General features: G+C 29.5%; 1 protein-coding gene across 6 annotated transcripts in view; it reads left to right on the top strand.

Moving 5' to 3' along the window:
- The window catches only part of Lar (tyrosine-protein phosphatase Lar), a 1,154,003-nt gene that overhangs the window by 927,538 nt on the left and 206,936 nt on the right, over positions 1-19,529 (top strand). For all 6 annotated transcript variants that reach the window (XM_075368293.1, XM_075368291.1, XM_075368292.1 and 3 more), the window contains one exon: positions 18,301-18,495. In XM_075368293.1, coding sequence (XP_075224408.1) covers positions 18,301-18,495 — 195 coding nt within the window. The remainder of the gene's footprint in view (positions 1-18,300; positions 18,496-19,529) is intronic.

Raw genomic sequence — 19,529 nt, 5'->3', positions numbered from 1 at the left:
CACAAAAAAGTATTTTGTTCCAATGCTCCCAAGTAAAAAAAAAATCTTATTTTTGTCAGACGGACGTTTGTGCATATGTACGTATGTATATTGGCCTGTATTTGATTTTATAATTCTAGACCCTGTCGAACGATTTTCTTCAAACTTGCTAGAAAGTTTGAAGAACATCCTTCGAGGAAAGAATTTATATATTAACTTTTTGGAAAATTTTTAAAAGGGAATGGGCTATTTTGGCAGAAATAAAATTTCATATCTTTATTGGGCCACTTTAGGAAAAACATTTTCTTACAAAAGTTGAATTTTTTTTTATCAAGATCACAAATTAACAAAAAATTGTATTTAATATTCACCTCCCAAAAAATGACATTTTTCTTTTTTTAGCTATATCTTACTTCAGAAAAGGAGTTAGTTAATGGGTTTTTTTATATTTTTTATTTTTTGCATCAACAGACCTTCAAACAATTTTAAAACTTTATTGTCCGTCCCACTTCAATGGTCTGTGGAAATAAAAAAAATATTTTTAATTAAAAAAAAGGATTTTAAATTTAAATCCATCTTGCAAGCTACCAATTGCATTTAAAATGTAAAAATCTTAATTGATTGATAATCTTTACACTGAGTTGAAGGTTTGCCCTGCCTTTGTCAACCGAACAGTCGGCTGGCTTTGGCCGGTCGGGTGAGGGAGTTTGTTGTACTATCTAACCAGATAATATCATCCGATTACTAATAACCTGACACATTTGTATATAAAATACAAACACAAACAGCCTAATACAATACGATGCTAGTACAGCAGTAGTCGTGGGGCAAACGTTTAATTCACATATTGTACTCTACTATTCCTTGAGAAAAAAAGTAGGCGTAAATTTTCACCACTTTCTTAGAAAATCACAACTTTGTTTATATAGAACTAGCTGACCCGGCAATGCTTCGCCATTGCTAGATTTGAGTATATATTTAGATTAAATGAACACAAATGAAAGTTTGATAAAACATTAAAAAACTGAACTTTACGGAATTTCACAAAATTTAGCCTTTCCTTTTTCCCTTCTTCTCTTTTTCCCTTTCACTTTATTTCCCTTTTTCCATTTTTTGCAAAAATATTTCTTTTCACGTAACTAATATATATTCTGAATATGAGCCAAATCGGACCGTAAATGCAATTTTTCCAATTATTTCAACCCCAGCCCCGTCTAGCGAGTCCATTTTTTTCAAAGGTACTTCTTTCTATGTAAGTAACACATATTCTGAATATGAGCCCAATCGGACCATAAATACAATTTTCCGAAATATCTCGACCCCAGCGCCACCTAGCGGGTCCAAATTGATTCAGAACCTTCGCAGGCGTGCGCACAACTGACCAAAGATTCATCGCAATCAGATGAGTGGTATAGAAACGCATACGAGACAAACAAGCATTCATTTATATATATATATATATATATATATATATATATATATAAGATTTATATGGCTGTAACTTTGTATTTTTTATATAATTTTAAAAAGTTATATTTTTAATTCATTGTTACGAATTAGGGGTTATTTTCTTAAAAATTATTTTTATCCGAATGCTTACCCTTGACTTTGAGAGCCCCAAACTGAAAAAACGGGTTTTCGTAATTTAAAAATAAACGCTCGTTGACCGGCGTAGCCGGGAAAGTTATCGAATTCATTGGAGGCTTTTTCTTTACTCGCTTATTCTTCAAAAAATAGCAATCCTCATTCTATTACAGCAGACAACAAAACTGTAATTTTCATTTTAATATTTAGGCTTACAAGAATGGACGATATTTTGTATCCTGTACTATTTTTAATAAATTATCGAACCATTTAAAAATCTTCCCATTTTATTTATTTAAAATAAAATTAAAAGGTTTTCTTTTAAATAAACAATATTAATTAGTCGAGGAATCCTTTTAAATAATAATAAAAATCACTGAATTTTTCGTATTCATCTAACTTGTTCATAAATATTTATTCAAATAATCTTCATTAAAGGATTCTAAATTACGATTTATTTTATATACTTATCTTCACGTTTCTACTTTAATATTATTTCATATATTTGAATTATTAAAATGGACTTATGTATCATTATATCCGGAACAGAATTAAAAAATATACTTATTTAATGGTGGTAATTGATGTTGAGAAAAATTGACTTTTATATTAGTAAAAATTAAGTGTAAAAAATTTAGTATTTCTCTAAGAATAATATTAAACCAATTTTTTTAAATCCTTACGGAATTGTATTTATTATCTCTAAAAATAATTAAAGAATAATATAATAAAGTAGTAATTTTATGAAAAAAGATAGCAACTGTTATGCCTAACATTTAAAAGTAGAAGCTTTTACAATCGATTTAAGCTAGTTTGTTTTCCCTTCTATTACCCCGTTTAAAATTTGAATTAAATGTAAAATAAATTATTTAACCTTACTGTAATAAACTTTTTAAATTAAACGATCCATTAACAAAACTTTTATAACCATAAATGTAACAAATTTCCATTGTTTTAGCAATCTATTTAAAATAAACAATACAAGCCCTAACTACTTTATTAATACATTATAACTTGAAAATACAAATTAAAAATAGAAACTATTTATCCAAAAAAGTATATAATAAATTTCTATAAATCAAAATATCATAGAAATTTATCTTTCATCTCGTTTATTTTTACCGAAGTTGATATAATAAATGATTTTTAGCGAAAAAAAATTAAATTTCATCAAAAATCTAATTATTTTAAAGAATCAAGTTGCGCTGTGTTGCAGTGTTTGTAAGCTTTGCACTGTTTTAAATTTATGTAAATAGATTTTTGAAATTACTAATGGGTATTTCCCGAATTTTTTATTTACAATCATTACAGTTTTAGTGAGATGGAATTTTTTGTAACGTAAAGGTTATACGTAATTGTCTTCGAAAAAAGGGATGTTCTGCAAGTCTTTCTCTTTAATAAATGGATCAATTTCAATAAATATATTTTTATTTTATAAAAATTTTCATGTTCTAATTTTTCAATTGAGCTCAAGATGAACAATTTTAAACAGAAAATTATGATTTTTTTTGAAGGTATGTTTTTTCGCGCAAATATTAAAGAAAATTAATTTAAAAACTTAGGGGTAAAAAAAAATAAATTCATTCATGTTCGGTTTCAGCCTCGTTGTTTGGTGTCTTTGTATTATTTTTTTTTTTTTATTTTTAAAAGAGACGCAGCTTGGCTCTGCGTCTTTCATGAACAATTTTTTTTTGCAGGAGCAACATGTTTTGGTAAGTAAATTCGTATCTTAAATGAAAAAATGTTTTATAAAGTTTAAAAAAAAGGGAAACCAGATTTAGAAAACCGTGCTAAAAACTACTTATCAGTTATATAAATTTCGACTTCTTGACTTTTCATTTTTATAAGTTCCTAGATTTAATAGTAGAAATATAAAATAATTATTTAAAAAAAGAACCGCCATCAAAATTCGCTAAAAACTAAGAAATAATTTCGTTCAAATACTTAATTAATTTTTTTGACACTTTTTTGTATCGGCACCTGCTTCTGCAAAGTTAGTTTTTACATATAATATAAATTTGTTTTATTATACTTCATGTAACTGTACCGATATTACATCAGTGGAATTCATATTTATTTCCTTTGATCGCTTTTCCGTTTGCAATTATTACAACCTTTTATTATATACTCCATCTATAGATCAATTCAAGTACCACACAAGTATCATCATATATTATGAATCGCCGATTCATTAAGTTTAAGGAATTAATAAAGTATCTGGATGAAATTATTTCTTTATTTTTAGCGCACTTTGATGTCGGTTCCACTTATTTATTTATTTTTTTAAATAATTATTTCATAATTTCCTGATTAAAACTGTAAGTTATTCGGCGGGGTTAATGTGCTCCTTAATAATGCAGCTGCCTCCAGTCAAAGGCCATTGGTGTTTTTTCATCCTCCTTGGTGTGAATCAGAGATAAATTTGTAGCATCACTTTTCATTTTGTAAGCTAACAAAGAAATGACATTGATTTATTAACTCCATTGAGTTAATAAATCAGTGGAGTTCATTGATTTATTAAATAACTTGAGTTTTGGCGAAGTTACTACTAGCCGATTGGAAATGCTTTGCCAAAGAAAGAGGGTATCTTTAACAGACGAGTTTTCAGATGGAAATACTGTAAGAAAATACTATAGTTATTCCCAACTATTAAATTAGTTGATGAATATAATCGTAGTATCACTGATATGACATAAAAAACAAATAGATTTTATATTTATAACGCAATTGTTAATAAAATGTTATTCCGGTAGACATCAATAACTATAAAAAAAGGAAAGGAACCAAGTTAACAAAATAAAATGAATTAAAAAATAAAACACAACCATTAATAAAAGGAATTCCTCCCTAAGAAAATAGATGATGTTACCCCAAACTTCAAAAACACAAAAAAAACTAAAAAAAAGATAAAAAATGGATAAAAGGAATAAAAAGAGTAATAAGAGTTTTATTTTTATTTATTTTTGGTCTATTTCTTGGCCCATTGCATAATGTACTCGATTTCGTAATCTGTGTCTGATATACCGTACATCATGAAAAACTTTTTTGATCATGGTACCACCGCGAAAAGGAGCTGCATCGATTGGAGTAAGATTTATTTCAATCGCATTAATAGGAAAAACGCTATGCGCGAACAAACATTAAAAAAAAATATACGGGTCGAATACGTAACCTCCTCTTTTGAAGTCGGTTAAAAAATAATGAAATTTATTTTTTATTTTAATTTTCATTGCGATTCTTTCTTGTCGGCTGTATTACTTTTTTTTAATGTTTATATTAGAATTTGGATCTCAGTGTTATTGATGTGAAGCGTTATTGGGTTACAATTAATGACATTTTTCAATGTTAGTGATAAATTTGCGGCATCAGTTTTCGTTTTGTGAGCTAACAATAAACGTGAGACAAAGACATTTTTCATTTAATGACATTTGTCAATGTTAGTAATAGAATGTGGAATATTTCTTGAAATACCTAGTTATAGTACAGTATAACTGGAATTCTATTGTCGGAATTACTGCCTAAATACTAACGTTTAAAAAGATAATGTAAAAAATCTTTAAACGATTCTGATAGTAGCTAACATGTAGTGTATTAATCAGCAAATATATCCGACTGTTTGCCGGTTAAGTAAGGGACTTGAGATTATATTCAATCTGTATTTGTGTCATGTTTTAAAATGAAGAATTTTTTAATTTAAGGTAGGTTTCCTGTGACTATTCAAGAAAGTTAATCTGAAAACTTATGGTAAAATAAAAATTAATAAATTTACTCGGTTCGATTACAGTCTCATTAGGGATTTTTCTACATTCTTTTTTTTTACTTTCTATAAAGACGCAGGTTCCTCCTTCCTTCTTCTTTTAGGAAGAGCAACATTTTTTAAAAATATATTCACACCTTAAATAAAACGCATTTAAAGCTAACACCTATAATATTTTTCAGTTAGATAAATATAACTATTTTATATATATATATATATGTATGTATTATGATGGTCTGTTAATTATAAATTTTTAATTATTAAATTTTAACAATTTTGTTATGATCATTGTTGGTGATGGTAACGTTCTATTTTTTATCTTTCATAGAAAAAAAATCTCTTAAATTCAACTATCCCTGTCTTGCTTAATAAAAAGATATTTTCTGTACAAAATGTTACAGTAGTTCAGAATATGATGGTATAAATCTCACCAAGTTTTAATATTTTCATTGATTTCTACTGTCAGTGTGTATAGGTAAGCTGAATTCGCTCTCTTTCACTCATTCCATCATTACGTTCATGCGTTCGTGTGTTTAACCCACACTCGCACGATTGTGTACATACACACACAAATATACTCAAAATATACACACACAAAAGTTTTGGTAGCTGTGGTTTTATGTAGCCGCCATTTGATCGATACTATATTTAGTTCAGCGGTGAGTGACTGACTAAACTGTGTGTGTATGCGTGTGTGACTGTGTGGGTCGTAGGTAGGAGTGATATTTCAATGAGGTTGAGGTAAATACACCGAGAGTAAGAGAAAATAATGGGAGAGGGGTTTTGATGTTATGAACTGGGACAGTAGCTGTAGAACGTGTAACAGGGGTTGTTGAGAGAAAGAGATGTAATGACGATCACGTACTACTATATACGTACATAAATACATGCACACACGCGTACGTGCACACGCAGAAAAGTGGTGTTGGTGGTGGTAGTAGAACGGGGAATGACGAAGGGATAGAGACGGACTGGCAAGTTAATAAACATTTAGAATTTAATTAAGTTGCATGAATATGAGTAATGAAATAAGCCTAGAATGTCGGCAGGACGGGTGTCGTACAGAATACGTAGTAATAGTAGTAGTAATATTTCGTTGGGACGCGGAGGAGTTAGGTCGGGTGTCTAGTAAATGCACAGTGATAAACGATCTTTATCAAGGTAATCCCCAAAAAGTCATCAGAAGACATCCTGGGGCGGCTTTAATGCTCCCTTCGTCACCACCCCCTCTTCCTACGGTAAATATTAATAAACCCCTAGATGGGCTCCAAACCCCTTCCTCAATAACCATCCTAACCTGTACAGTAACACCAACGGTCTAAGCCGTGCCTAGATTTATTGTTTCTTCGGCTCCTTCCTTTTCTGTACAAAATTGTACGATCTTGCTTTTAATAATTTATGTTTAAAAGATATATAAAAAAATATGTCTGTAATAAACCACAAATTGTTCCTCCTAAAATACTCAAAATATATCTTTGTTTCCTTAATTCCTTACTGTTTTAATATAATGTTTTGCATTAATACTAAAGATTTGTACGAGAAAAAAAATTACTCGTTTTTTATTAACTTATATTTTTTACTGCGTAAATTTTCTTTCGTGTTTATATTACATCCTTAATTAAATAATAAAAAAGCAAAAACAAGTTAATTATTTTTTTTTATATCCTGTAAAAGAAAAACTTTAATTTTGTTATTACGTTAGCATTTATGGAATTCCTTAATTTGAATTTTTATGTACTTATATTATTTCGTTTTATTGCAACATGATTTTTTTATTAAGGTATTTAGTTATACGTTTTTCCATGTTTATTTCTTTCGAAAAAATTTCACTATTTATGTAAATGTAGATACTAATCTTTTAGATGTATTTTGTTCATTATGACTCAATTCATGGCATTGTTCTATGTCTTATTGACCTCAGACTAGTTCGGTTATTCATTATAATATCAAACAAATGTAATTTAATATCTTTCTTCCAGTTATGTGTTATATTTGAAAGGAAAAGTAGTTAAATATAAAATGCTTATTACAAATTGTATTTCTATTATTGCCTTGCCATCTTAACTGTAGAGCTACGCTGCAAGAAGAAAAGTATGAAAAATCAATTAAAAAATGGTGTCTGGTTTTTTGCATTTTTCGACATTTCATGACACCCCTAAAAACAAAACAAAAGTATGAGAAATGTTCGTATGTACCTGTGTTAGCATGTTTAATAATTTTTGACTGGATGAATCGATTTTGATGAAATTTTGCCTCGAGGCTCATGTATATAGGCCAATTTGTGGTAAAATTATGGGGTCCGTATATCAATGGAGTGGGGGTAGACAGTTTTTGAGGTAAATTTTCTCAAAATTTTTATAACATAACCCCACTTTATATTAAGCCTAGTACATGCCTGCATGCTTATTTTATCATTTTTAAAAAAAAATATTTCCCCTTAAATTCTACCCCTTCCCCAAAAATCGAAAGAAGTTATCTTTTTATTTATTGCATATTTTTTTAAACCGAATCTTTTTTTTCTACCTAGGCATAGCAGTAGTGCAAGTGACCCCAAAAAATAGTTTGAAAGTGGGGAGCCGATCAGAGTTTAAAAATATAAATTTTTTTTAACTTCTTAAAACATTTTTGATTCGTTTAAATTTTTAATATATTACAATAAAATTTCATCATAATTCACTCCTCCCATCCACAAGAAAGATATCTTACGTAACTTTTTATTGCTTGTACATTTTTCAATTGAGTTTTTTTTTTAGTTTCTTTCATCTAACATAGTAAACTTAGAAAAATCAGAAACTTTCTTGGAAGATGATTTGAAGGTGGGGGAGTAGAAAAAATAAATAACAGATTTTTTTTGAATTTTTTTGGTTTATTTAAACATATAATGATAATTTTATAATACAACTATCTTAAATTACGCCCACTCCAAAAAATAAATCTTAGGAGACTTTTTTAATCATTATTTTTCCACTATATAAGAATAAATAGCCAATGCCAGGAAAGTATTACAACTTTGTTATCACTTTTCTTTACGTTATTATTAATATTAAATCTTATTTTAAAATTATTTTTCCTTTCAGAATTTAACGTAACGTTAAATAACGTGGTAACGTGGTAATGAATAAAAATTGGAACAACAGGTTTTGCTTTAGTTTCCTATTAAACGCAAAGATAATGTAAAAATAAATTGATCTTAGCAATTTACAAGGATAAATTTTGTTATATCTACTCGTACATTATATAGATATGGAAAATTACGTCTTTCCTACTTACAAAATTGTTTACCTTTAAACGGATTTCTCTTTAGATCGTCAATATTTCCAGAAAATCTATTTTTATTTAAAAAAATTAACTGTTAAATAAGTTTTTTTAATTTTCACGTTTGCTTTTACCTTTCAGTTTGTAATTTAAACAGCTGATCGCCTCAGTAGTCCCTTAATTTTAAATTAAGATTAATATAATTAGATTTGTATATAAAAATAAATTGAGTCCCTTACGATTATTTGTCAATTTTATATCTTTTTGAAAATACAGAAGTAGTTATGTGTCATGCCTTTAATTAAGCGAATACTTTATTAGTTTTTAACACAGTATGCTTGTATTCTATATTAAAAAAAAAAAATGTAATAAAAAAATAAAAATATTTTATAGCAAGATTGTATTATATTATTACCAAGTTTTTTCTCATAGATCTATATGAATTTTAAAAAATGCGTCTACGAAAATTCAGTACACTTTTGTGTGGCAGTACACTTTCATACTTTTATCTCCTGTTTACTTTTTGTTTCCTGTTATTTCTTCATCTGTTGATAACGTCATGTTTCTTTTGGGTCGTGTCATATTTGTTTGTCTCTGTTTCGTTTTCGCTTTCGTTACTTTTTCTTTTTTGAGTCAGTCATTTATCTTCGATTATATGTGTGTTTGTGTGCGTATTTTTTTATGATACACCGAGCAGTGTTGTTTTATATTTTCCAAATAAATATATAAAACTTTTTTTTTTTTTACCTTAATCAGATATAGATGTTTTCTGTCCAATACGTAATTGAAGTAATTTTTTAACTTCGTCGGTGTGTTTTAAAGGTAAACGTTTTTTTCTTTTCTTAAGTATAAAGATAATTATTTCTGAAAGGTACTTAAAATCATTTTTTCCATTATTTTTAGTACACGTATTATACATACATTGTAACGTGTATTGTTTTTTTTAATAAGCTACTTATTTGAAACATCTAAAAGGCGACTTATTTACTAGTCAGTTAGCAATTAAAATTTACGATAGGTAATTAACTTATTTTATTTTCTTAAGAGCCGATTTGTTATTATTAACCGTTATTCTATTGTATTTTTATATATTGATACTTAGGTAAAATTAGCAGCATGTAAGCCGTGTTGAAAACCTACTGCAAATTTCATCTTATAATTCATAATATAAAATTAAGAAATTTAATTTAAAAAAAGGAATCTGTTTTATGCTGGTCTTAAAAATATCCTTGTTTCTACTAAAATACGAATTATAGCACTAAAAAATTATAGCGTTGTTTTTCTTTTCTTTTACATAATTCTTTTACACGAATTATGTAAAAGAAAAGAAAACTAATTTGCCAATCTCTGTGACGGAGTGGTAGCGTCTCGGCCTTTCATCTGGAGGTTCCGGGTTCGAATCTCGGTGAGGTAATAAAAACTGCCGTGCTTTACTTGATCATTTTGAATCGGTAATCTTTGTTGATAATGTCTAAAGTATGGCTATCACTGATTATTTTTTCGCTAAATATTATTTAGGTTCCTCTTCATTATTTTTTTCTTTTTAATTTTCAACGTACAACTTAAAATAGAAAACTCTTGAGTGCTTGGCCTTCTATGCCTGCTTGCTTTGCCCATTTCGCATTTAATTTTAATAATTATAATATTATTAATTTATATACAAGGAATAAACTACGCTAAATGACTTTTGAAATAAAATAAGAAAAAACAAATTCTCAAGAAGCGTTTTCAGAAAATTAAAATATATAACTATTTGCCCTTTTTAATTGTTAACTATCATTAACAGCAGTAGTAATAATAAAAACAAAACTTAAAATATTGCATTAAAAAAAAATTGTACTATATGCTTAGGAGATTTAAAGTTGAAGTAAAAAGTAAGCTTAGTTTGTAATATTTAAACTTCCCACTACAACTGGTACACGCCCTATTTCATCCGTTTATATGTGTGTGTGTGTGTTTATATATATATATATGCAAACTATAAATCGGTACGATTACTTTACCGAGACATTGTCTATATGACGTTAGCGATGATCGTGTTTTTACTTCCTTGTGCGAAGTAAAGGAAGTATTATGATCGCGAATAAGTTAGGTTTTCAGATTTCAACGGAAATATCCATTTTGACCCTCCCTGAATCTATTTTAACTAGTTTTGGCGGGACGTTTGTACGTACGTATGTACATATCTCGCATAACACAAAAACGTTTAGTAGTAGGATGTTGAAATTTTTGATTTAGGACTGTTGTAACATTTAGTTCTGCACTTCCCCTTTTGATTGCAATAGACTGGACCAAAAGTGTCCAATAAAGCCCAAAATCCAAAACATTTGGATTTTGGAATTTTTCTTTACTGCAGTAATAAGCCGTCATTGAGAGTTTTTCAACGATGTATCATAAGTGGTACTTTTTTTCATTAGTTCTAGAGTTATAGCCAAATAAAATTTTAATTAATGAAATATTTGATCGTACAAGGGGAAGGCACATCGGTTTGAATCCGACTTCATATTCATATATTTTTTTTAACTTGTTTTTTTTTTAATTTAAATATATTTATTTATTAATTTTTATTAACCTCCGATTGTAAAAAAATCTTTACAGTAAATAATAATTCAATAATAACAATAAATAAATGTGAAAAATATCAGAAGTTATTAGTGAAATAAAATTTTATGTACTTTTAAAAATGTGTATATGTAATTTAATAGGCATTGTTACATATGTGTATATGTAATAAATTTGGTGAAACATCTGATTATTTAATATTAATTGAAAATTATAATTTATAATCATATCATTTTTGGATTTTCTAGTTTAATTTTTGTTAAAGTTTATTTAATTTTTCTGGATTTTCTGTTTAATTTTATATACATTAAAGTCAACTACAGAGTAACTTAAGAATAGATCCTCACAAGAACAACATATACAGGGAGACATACACGCCCGACCTTTAATAAATTGCAAAAAATTCTTATCTTTTAGTTCATTAATCCTCTGATATTGTCGGACAATATTATCCCTAAGTCGGAGTTGATTATCATTTCGTTTATTTGTTTTTTTGTTGTCAATCATTTAATCACTCTTTGGTTTGATATAATTCTTCTGATCTTAATTTGTGTACACGTTCTCTAGTTTCAGCAATTGTGTAACTGTCCATTTTATTAAAGAATTGGAGGATTGTATCTCACTTTCAAATGAAATAAGTTTATAAATGAAGTACAGGAAAAAATGTGTTTATGTAATTTAATAGGCGTACAAGGAAGTTATGTGGTGTCAACATCAGATTTTTTATTTTAAATCAGACTGGTTCAGTCGTTTTCTCATATATATATGGGTGTGTGTGTGTGTGTGTGTCCGCGCGCGCGCGTAAACAGAGAGTGAGAGAATGATTAAAATAAAAATTTAATAGAAAACCATTGGTATTAAAAATAAATATAATTAAAATTAACAAATACGGGGATTGAAAATAAGTATGAAATATGTACTATAAAATGAACTAATAAATTAAAAATTATACGAATATGAGTTTGTTAGTAGGGTGAACTTACTGTTGTTGGCATAGTCTTACTTAAGCGACAGGTAGATTTTTATTAGTATTCTGCAATAACTTAAATTCGACTTATACAAAGATTATCTCTTCTATAATCTAAAAGGAATAATCTTAAATAATGTGTTAAACAAAGATGGTACACCAATATATAATACGAAAGGTAAAGTCGATAGACGGGTGGAATATATTGAAGAGTTATATGGAGGAAATGAATTAGAAAATGGTGTTATAGAGGAAGAAGTGGAAGTTGAGGAGGATGAAATGGGAGAAACAATACTGAGATCTGAATTTAAGAGAGCATTAAAAGATTTAAATGGCAGAAAGGCTCCTGGAATAGACGGAATACCTGTAGAATTACTGCGCAGTGCTGGTGAGGAAGCGATTGATTATACAAACTGGTGTGTAATATTTATGAAAAAGGGGAATTTCCATCAGACTTCAAAAAATGTGTTATAGTCATGATACCAAAGAAAGCAGGGGCAGATAAATGTGAAGAATACAGAACAAGGGAAGTAGAATTACTAAAGATGGACGAAGTTGGAGCGATATAAAATGCCGAATAGCACAAGCTAAACGAGCCTTCAGTAAGAAATATAATTTGTTTACATCAAAAATTAATTTAAATGTCAGGAAAAGATTTTTGAAACTGTGTGTTTGGAGTGTCGCTTTATATGGATTTGAAACTTGGATAATCGGAGTATCTGAGAAGAAAAGATTAGAAGCTTTTGAAATGTGGTGCTATAGGAGAATGTTAAAAATCAGATGGGTGGATAACGTGACAAATGAAGAGGTATTGCGGCAAATAGATGAAGAAAGAAGCATTTGGAAAAATATAGTTAAAAGAAGAGACAGACTTATAGGCTACATACTAAGGCATTCTGGAATAGTCGCTTTAATATTGGAAGGACAGGTAGAAGGGAAAAATTGTGTCGCCAGGCCACGTTTGGAATATGTAAAACAAATTGTTAGGAATGTAGGATGTAGAGGGTATACTGAAATGAAATGACTAGCACTAGATAGGGAATCTTGGAGAGCTGCATCAAACCAGTCAAATGACTGAAGACAAAAAAAAAAATCTAAAAGGCTTCTTAAAATGAAGTTCAATTTATATATTAGCGTTTAAAATGTGTTTTCCTGTTATTTATTTGAAATGAATATGGTTTCCTTTAATGTATGTGTAAACAGTGAACCAGATAAAAACGAATAAATTTAAATTTCACATAATATTCCTTTAATGTATGTGTAAACAGTGAACCAGATAAAAACGAATAAATTTAAATTCAAAGATACAAACACGATGCAATGCAAAAGTCATAAAACATATTTTTGTAGGAGAGAAAAATTATAATTTAAGAAATTTTTATCGGATAACTTACGATAATACAGCATACATGACTCTTGTAAATACTCGAACTATGGTACTTAGTACCGTTGTGAAATATTTTTAGCAGCTTACTCCATTTACCATTGACATTGACTAAGGGGATCGAAATCAGTTCGATTCGCTAAGATAAATTTACATAAAATGTGGGGTTAAAAAATTGTCTCCATAAAGTTTATACAATATCTGGGAAGAGTTGAATAGGAATATATCTAGGATATACTAACATTAACTATTTCATTGTTTTCTGTATGTATTAGTGTGTGTGTGTGTGTGTGTGTGTGTGTGTGTGTGTGTGTGTGTGTGTGTGTGTTTTCAGATTAGTGTTTGTACTTTAGGATATGATAGTGGTGCCTTGTTGACCTCACATTGAAGTGAAGTTGTAATAATGCGTAGGTAGACAGATGCATATAGTTTTGGTGTTTGGTGATGTAGGGGTACGGTAGAAAGTAGGAAGGGGTGCGACGGTGGATGGAAGCTATCATATCTGATAGGTATACGGATTGCTATGATTGATTCCCCCGAGCAAATACTAGCCCCGATGATTAAACAGTATCGTTTGTGTTAGGGTACCCGTGTCCCGGTTCCTCCTCCGCCTCGCCGATCTCCCACTACCATTGAAGCGACCTCCATCATTGCCGCAGCCACCACTCATAATATTCAACCTATTTGAGGTCTACATTGGTCCAGCAAATGTTAATTACTGATGGACCTATTCCATTGGGCGCTGAGGAATATTCATATTTAGCGTGTTTATAACGTTGAATACATCTAACCTTACTATCAAATAACCCATATGGTGTTATTATTGTTAGTAATTAAGGCTATTCCTGTACTGCACAAAAACGAAACCGCGTTATTAACATATTTTGTGTGAAATTATTTACTTTATGTCAGATTTATTTACATATTTCATAACAAACCGGTGTAATATAAAATTGAGTATTATATATTCCATATAACATCTCGTTTCCCTAATAAAACATATTGAAAAACGTGTTTAATTACTGCAATAAAAGGAGTAGGTCGTAATTTGACCTATTTATGTTTTTTTTATATTTGTATTTAAAACTTAAGCTTTGTGAAATAGATTTAGACTTAGATTTTTTTCTTTTACTTTGTATTTAGTGTAAAAATTTTTGAAACGAAAAATTATATAACGATTGTCGTTTCGCGATATTCTTTCAATCTTTTTAATTTCCCGTCTAGCGCTATAGCAGAGCTACAGCTGTAGAAGGGAAAGTATTGTAATCGGTGCAATTTGGGCATATGCCGTTTTCACTGGATCTTGACGTTTTGACACCTAAGGAACTCAAAAAACCAGATGAAAATTTTCCGGATATTCGCGTTTGTGTGAGATGTCGCACTCTAAATCAGCTTATATCTCCAGAACTACTGGACAGATTTTGACAAAACTTGACTTCTATATATGGGGCATTGATCCCATTAAATTTTCAATTGAAAAAAGCAAGGAGGTAAGGCTGTAGAGCAAGGTCAGCCTCAGTATCTTGAGATTTCGCCTAATTATGGTCTTATTTTTCTTAGACACATTTATTAACTATTAAAAAATAATATTTTCGAAAAACATTTTTTGAAAAATTGCACCCCCAACCCCAAAAGATGCTTTAAACTATTGACTAAGTGGGTATATTGCGTCAATAGTACCTCCTTTCGCCACAAGAAGCACTATTGTAGTACTGACGTATTTGAAATTAAGTTGTGTGTGTAAGCCGTGTATCAGATATAAGCCGCGTGACGGAAAAATCCTACAAATGGTTTATCAGCTTTTTCCTCATTGTTTAAAAGTCTAATTTTATAACATAATGATTATAATTGGGTGGAAATTTGATTCCCAAAGTATTTTCGGGTGAAAATTCATGAAAATTAATTGTAAATCTTAAAAATAAAAGGTGATAAAAAATAATATTTACTTCCTTATTACGGTTGACCTTAGATCATTCATGTTACTAGCCCCTTTACAATTGTCCCTACATTTCTTTTCTATATATATATAGGTTTTGTTTTATGTTCTTTGCAAAGGTTTTTTACGGGTAACATTTTCTTGTACGCCTATTCAAATTTTTAACTAAGAATAGAATTAAAAATATTTAAAATAAAACAGATTTTATTTTTTTAAAAATGGAACTTTTATATGGAATTTATCATTTCTATTTCAAACTAAAGAATGTATTAAAAACAACGAAATACCATCTCATTCTCAACTATTGGTGGCATGTTATCTCTAATCAATTTCCTACAAGATATTTTTCTTGGGTTTCTATTAGAGGAATCCAGTGACCCACCGTTTTCGAGAGGTTAGCGAACAACTCCCTTAAGACGATGTCTCATCATCGTCATTTGGAGCAGCTGATAGCTGATCCATGTTTACATTCCTCTATGGCCTAGGTTAGTCAGACCAAAGTGTTAAGAAAAGAGACTAAAATGATGTAATAATAAGTACACCTTACAAAAACGTTTTTGTTCTCTCTACCAAATCTGCCACAATAATCTCGTGCAAGGATTTATTATTTATTCATGCAAAAAAAAGATTACTTTTTAGAATAGTTTTGCAATCGGTTTTATTTTTTAATATTGTTGCGTGTTGACGGTTCGACCCGGATATTGAGAGACTATCAAACGTAAAAATTTCTTAAAACTACAATTGATTACTGTAAAGAAATATAAACAAAATAAATAATAAAAGTAATAATAACAATGATAATAAAATAATAATAATAATAATGGCAGTAAATAGATATAAAATACAGAATAGTAATTCAGAGAAAAAGGAGATTTATTTAATAACAGTTAAATTATATAACTAAAATACATCCAATTTACTACAAGCGTTATAATGACTGCTAGAAACTAACATTGCACTAACTAGATAACACAAGAAATATCTAAAGTTCATACAGTTATTCTTTCTGCAACTATTATTACTTTTACGATTTACAATAGGACTACTCTACACTTTATGAAAGAGTAAAATACTATCACTTTCACTATTGTTTACCAGTAACTCACCGAACAACTTCTTACATTTACCCATTGTCCACAATGAAATGGTCGTGACGTACTCTCCACTCGTTGTTGCCACACGCTTAGTGATATCGCCGTCACCGCAACCGCCTCGAACTCGGGCTTGCGAAACTACTCACTGTTATAGTTTATTATCAAGACGGTGACGAACACGGTCTCGCCAAACTACTGATCTTCTCCGCTAGTCTCTGGCAGTATTTACATCTCCTGGCCTGCAACACTAGTACCCGACTCGTCTCTTTAATTGGTGAAGAGTAATAATTTTCATCTTTCTTGCTCTTAGGTTTTTCTATAAATTCTTATTCCGGTCTGGTAACCCTTTTGGTCGAACAGCAGCTTTTTGAGGTACCATTGTTTGTATTACAAAGAGATTGTTAAACGGACTAGTTATTCTAAGAAAAGAATTCCTTTTAGTTCCTTCTGGATTCTTCTTTTCATTATTATTTTCTCTTTCTTTCTTCTTAATCGGAAGAAATCCGTTACCCTGGTCCGTTATACTGGTCTTGTTTAACAATATTAAATCACTCCTATATAATTTTTTTCTTTTTTCTGTTACTGAGTTTTTTAATATATTTAATCGAAATTACAAAGAAAGGAGATCTCAGTTCGATCTGTATGTAGTATTTAAAATTTTTCTCTTTTTAAATAGCTCTTTTAGAGGGTACGATAAATTAAATTTGGTTATGCTTCTGTGTTTAATTTTATTTGAGTTCATATTTCTTTCGTCCTTCGAGTGTGTTCCCTTTTCCTATTGTATCTACTTTCTTTCCCTGGTTGATTTTTCTCTGACACAGGGTTTTTGATTTCCTAATTTAAAAAGTGCGTCTTTGTTGATTTCAACATTTTTCGTATCTTTTCCTACTTCCCGGAACCATATGGATTAAATTTTTCAAATCGATTCAGCGATTTTCTTATTTAGTCTGTTATCATCAATTCTCTATGCGTCGATAGAATTGTAGTTTTTTCTCATTACATCTGTTTTTCAACTTTCAATTATAGTTCACTGTTTGTTCTTAATTTGTATTTTAAATTATTGTTACATTTAGGTTTTAATATTTTTCTCAAAATGTTCCTTTCGATCTTTTCTGATTTTAAGATCTCCAGTTCCAGTTAGTTTAAGTGTTTCTAGTCTAACCACTGTTTGATAGAGTCTTAATTTTGTGTTTCGGGATAGTAATTTTTTGTTATGTACGTTTTTTTTCTTAATTTAACCGATCTTTTCATTTTCTATTCTCTGGATTTTATCGCTATATTTCTTCTACGTTGTTCGATATCTACTCTAAAAACAATCTACTTTAGATACTGCGTTGTTATTTATTTTAAGATTCTGAAATGTATCGCTGATCTTTGCCATGAATTGCGTTTTTTCGAAAGATATTTCTAATCCTACTTTAGCTTCTTGCTTCTGTAATCTTTCCAGCTTGCGTGTTGCTTAACGCTATGTCATCTGCAAAAACTGGACAAACTATAGTTGTGTTCTTTATTATTACTAAATCAATAGATCTACATTCCCGAAAGTACCAGTACTTTTAATTTTAAATGTTGACTGTTTTTATCTGAAACGTCTGATTATATCGAGTTTTTTTAAAACCAGTATTTTATAATTTATTTAAATAAGGTAAAATACATGTGGTTTTTTGTATCGATGCTAAATTTATTAGTTTAAATTATTATAATTCGTCTTTATAAGAAATAAATAATATTATGTTGAGGTAGATTATGAAATAATTATTCATTTTTTCTGTTTCTTATCAGGTGATAAACTCCCATCAGGGTTTCCTCAGATAACGCAAGCTCCAAGTACTAAGGTAGTCGAAATAGGACACAATGCTGTATTAACTTGTGCTGCTGTTGGTACTCCACCTCCTCAGATATCTTGGGTTAGAGATATGTTGCCCATCGAGACTGCTACTAATTCAAGATATACAGTTTTGGAAACTGGAATGCCAGGTAAACCTTTACTTATGATTTCATAAATAATTGTATTTTTTGTTCGTAATAATTGAATAAAATTTGTTAATTTTCAGTTTTTGTTTCGTCGTATTTATAATAAGATATGCTGTTTCGTTTTTTAGATTTCAGTAACATAATTTAGGAAAAGCATAATTTATTAAGTTCTATTTCATACTTAGGTCGTTCAAATTTATTTTATTATTGAATCGGGTTTAAAAGTTTCTTTAGTTACAGAATAAAAGAATATAAAAAGCTCTCGAATTCTCGTCACGCATTTCTTATTTTTAACTTTTGTTTTTTAGTGATCTTGAATGTGTATTAAAGGTCACCAATATATTCAATGTACGTTCTGCGTTCTCCGATTTCATTTGAAACTTAGGTGTTTTTAAGAAGCACTGATGTTGAGTTTTGCTCCAAGAATAAAACTTCGATCGGCTGTGTAGAGGGATCTTTTATAGGTTGCTGATCTTTGTGTAACTTTAAACTTACAGGTTTTGAAAGAAAGAAAATCTACTTCATACCGTTAAAATTAGACGGCGTCCGCTAAACGTGAAAAACGGAAATGAAATTTTGCACCAAGTTTTTATAGTATGAATTTCGCACTTTTTTAACTGCATTAAGGAACCCAAAAGTTTTTTTCTGTTTTTTTTTTCTTCTGTGCAATCAGTGTATGTAATTAATTGTTTAAGACAGATTGGAAGAAGTTTGGAAGTTAAAGAAGTTGGAAGAAGTATTGCTTTACCTTACTTATTCCATTTTCGTATGGGTGTAATGCATGTAAAGATCTAAGATAAAAGCGGCACTAATTGGAATTGTTTTCTCTGAGAATAATAATGCTCGTTAAACATGTATTCCCTGTGCATTATAAATGAAGATTTAATTTCTATGGCCTAATATATTTATATTCTGATGGGCTTGTCTTATTGATCTATTCAGTATTTATTGCTTAAAGAGGAGAATTGCTCCTTAAGCAAAAAAATGCTTCTCTTGAATGAGAAGCATTCTTAGCCTGGTTCGGGATGTTATTTGTT

This window comes from Lycorma delicatula, chromosome 6 (genome assembly GCF_047948215.1).
Source record: "Lycorma delicatula isolate Av1 chromosome 6, ASM4794821v1, whole genome shotgun sequence".
Taxonomy (NCBI): domain Eukaryota; kingdom Metazoa; phylum Arthropoda; class Insecta; order Hemiptera; family Fulgoridae; genus Lycorma; species Lycorma delicatula.
This window is presented reverse-complemented; position numbering and strand designations above follow the sequence as displayed.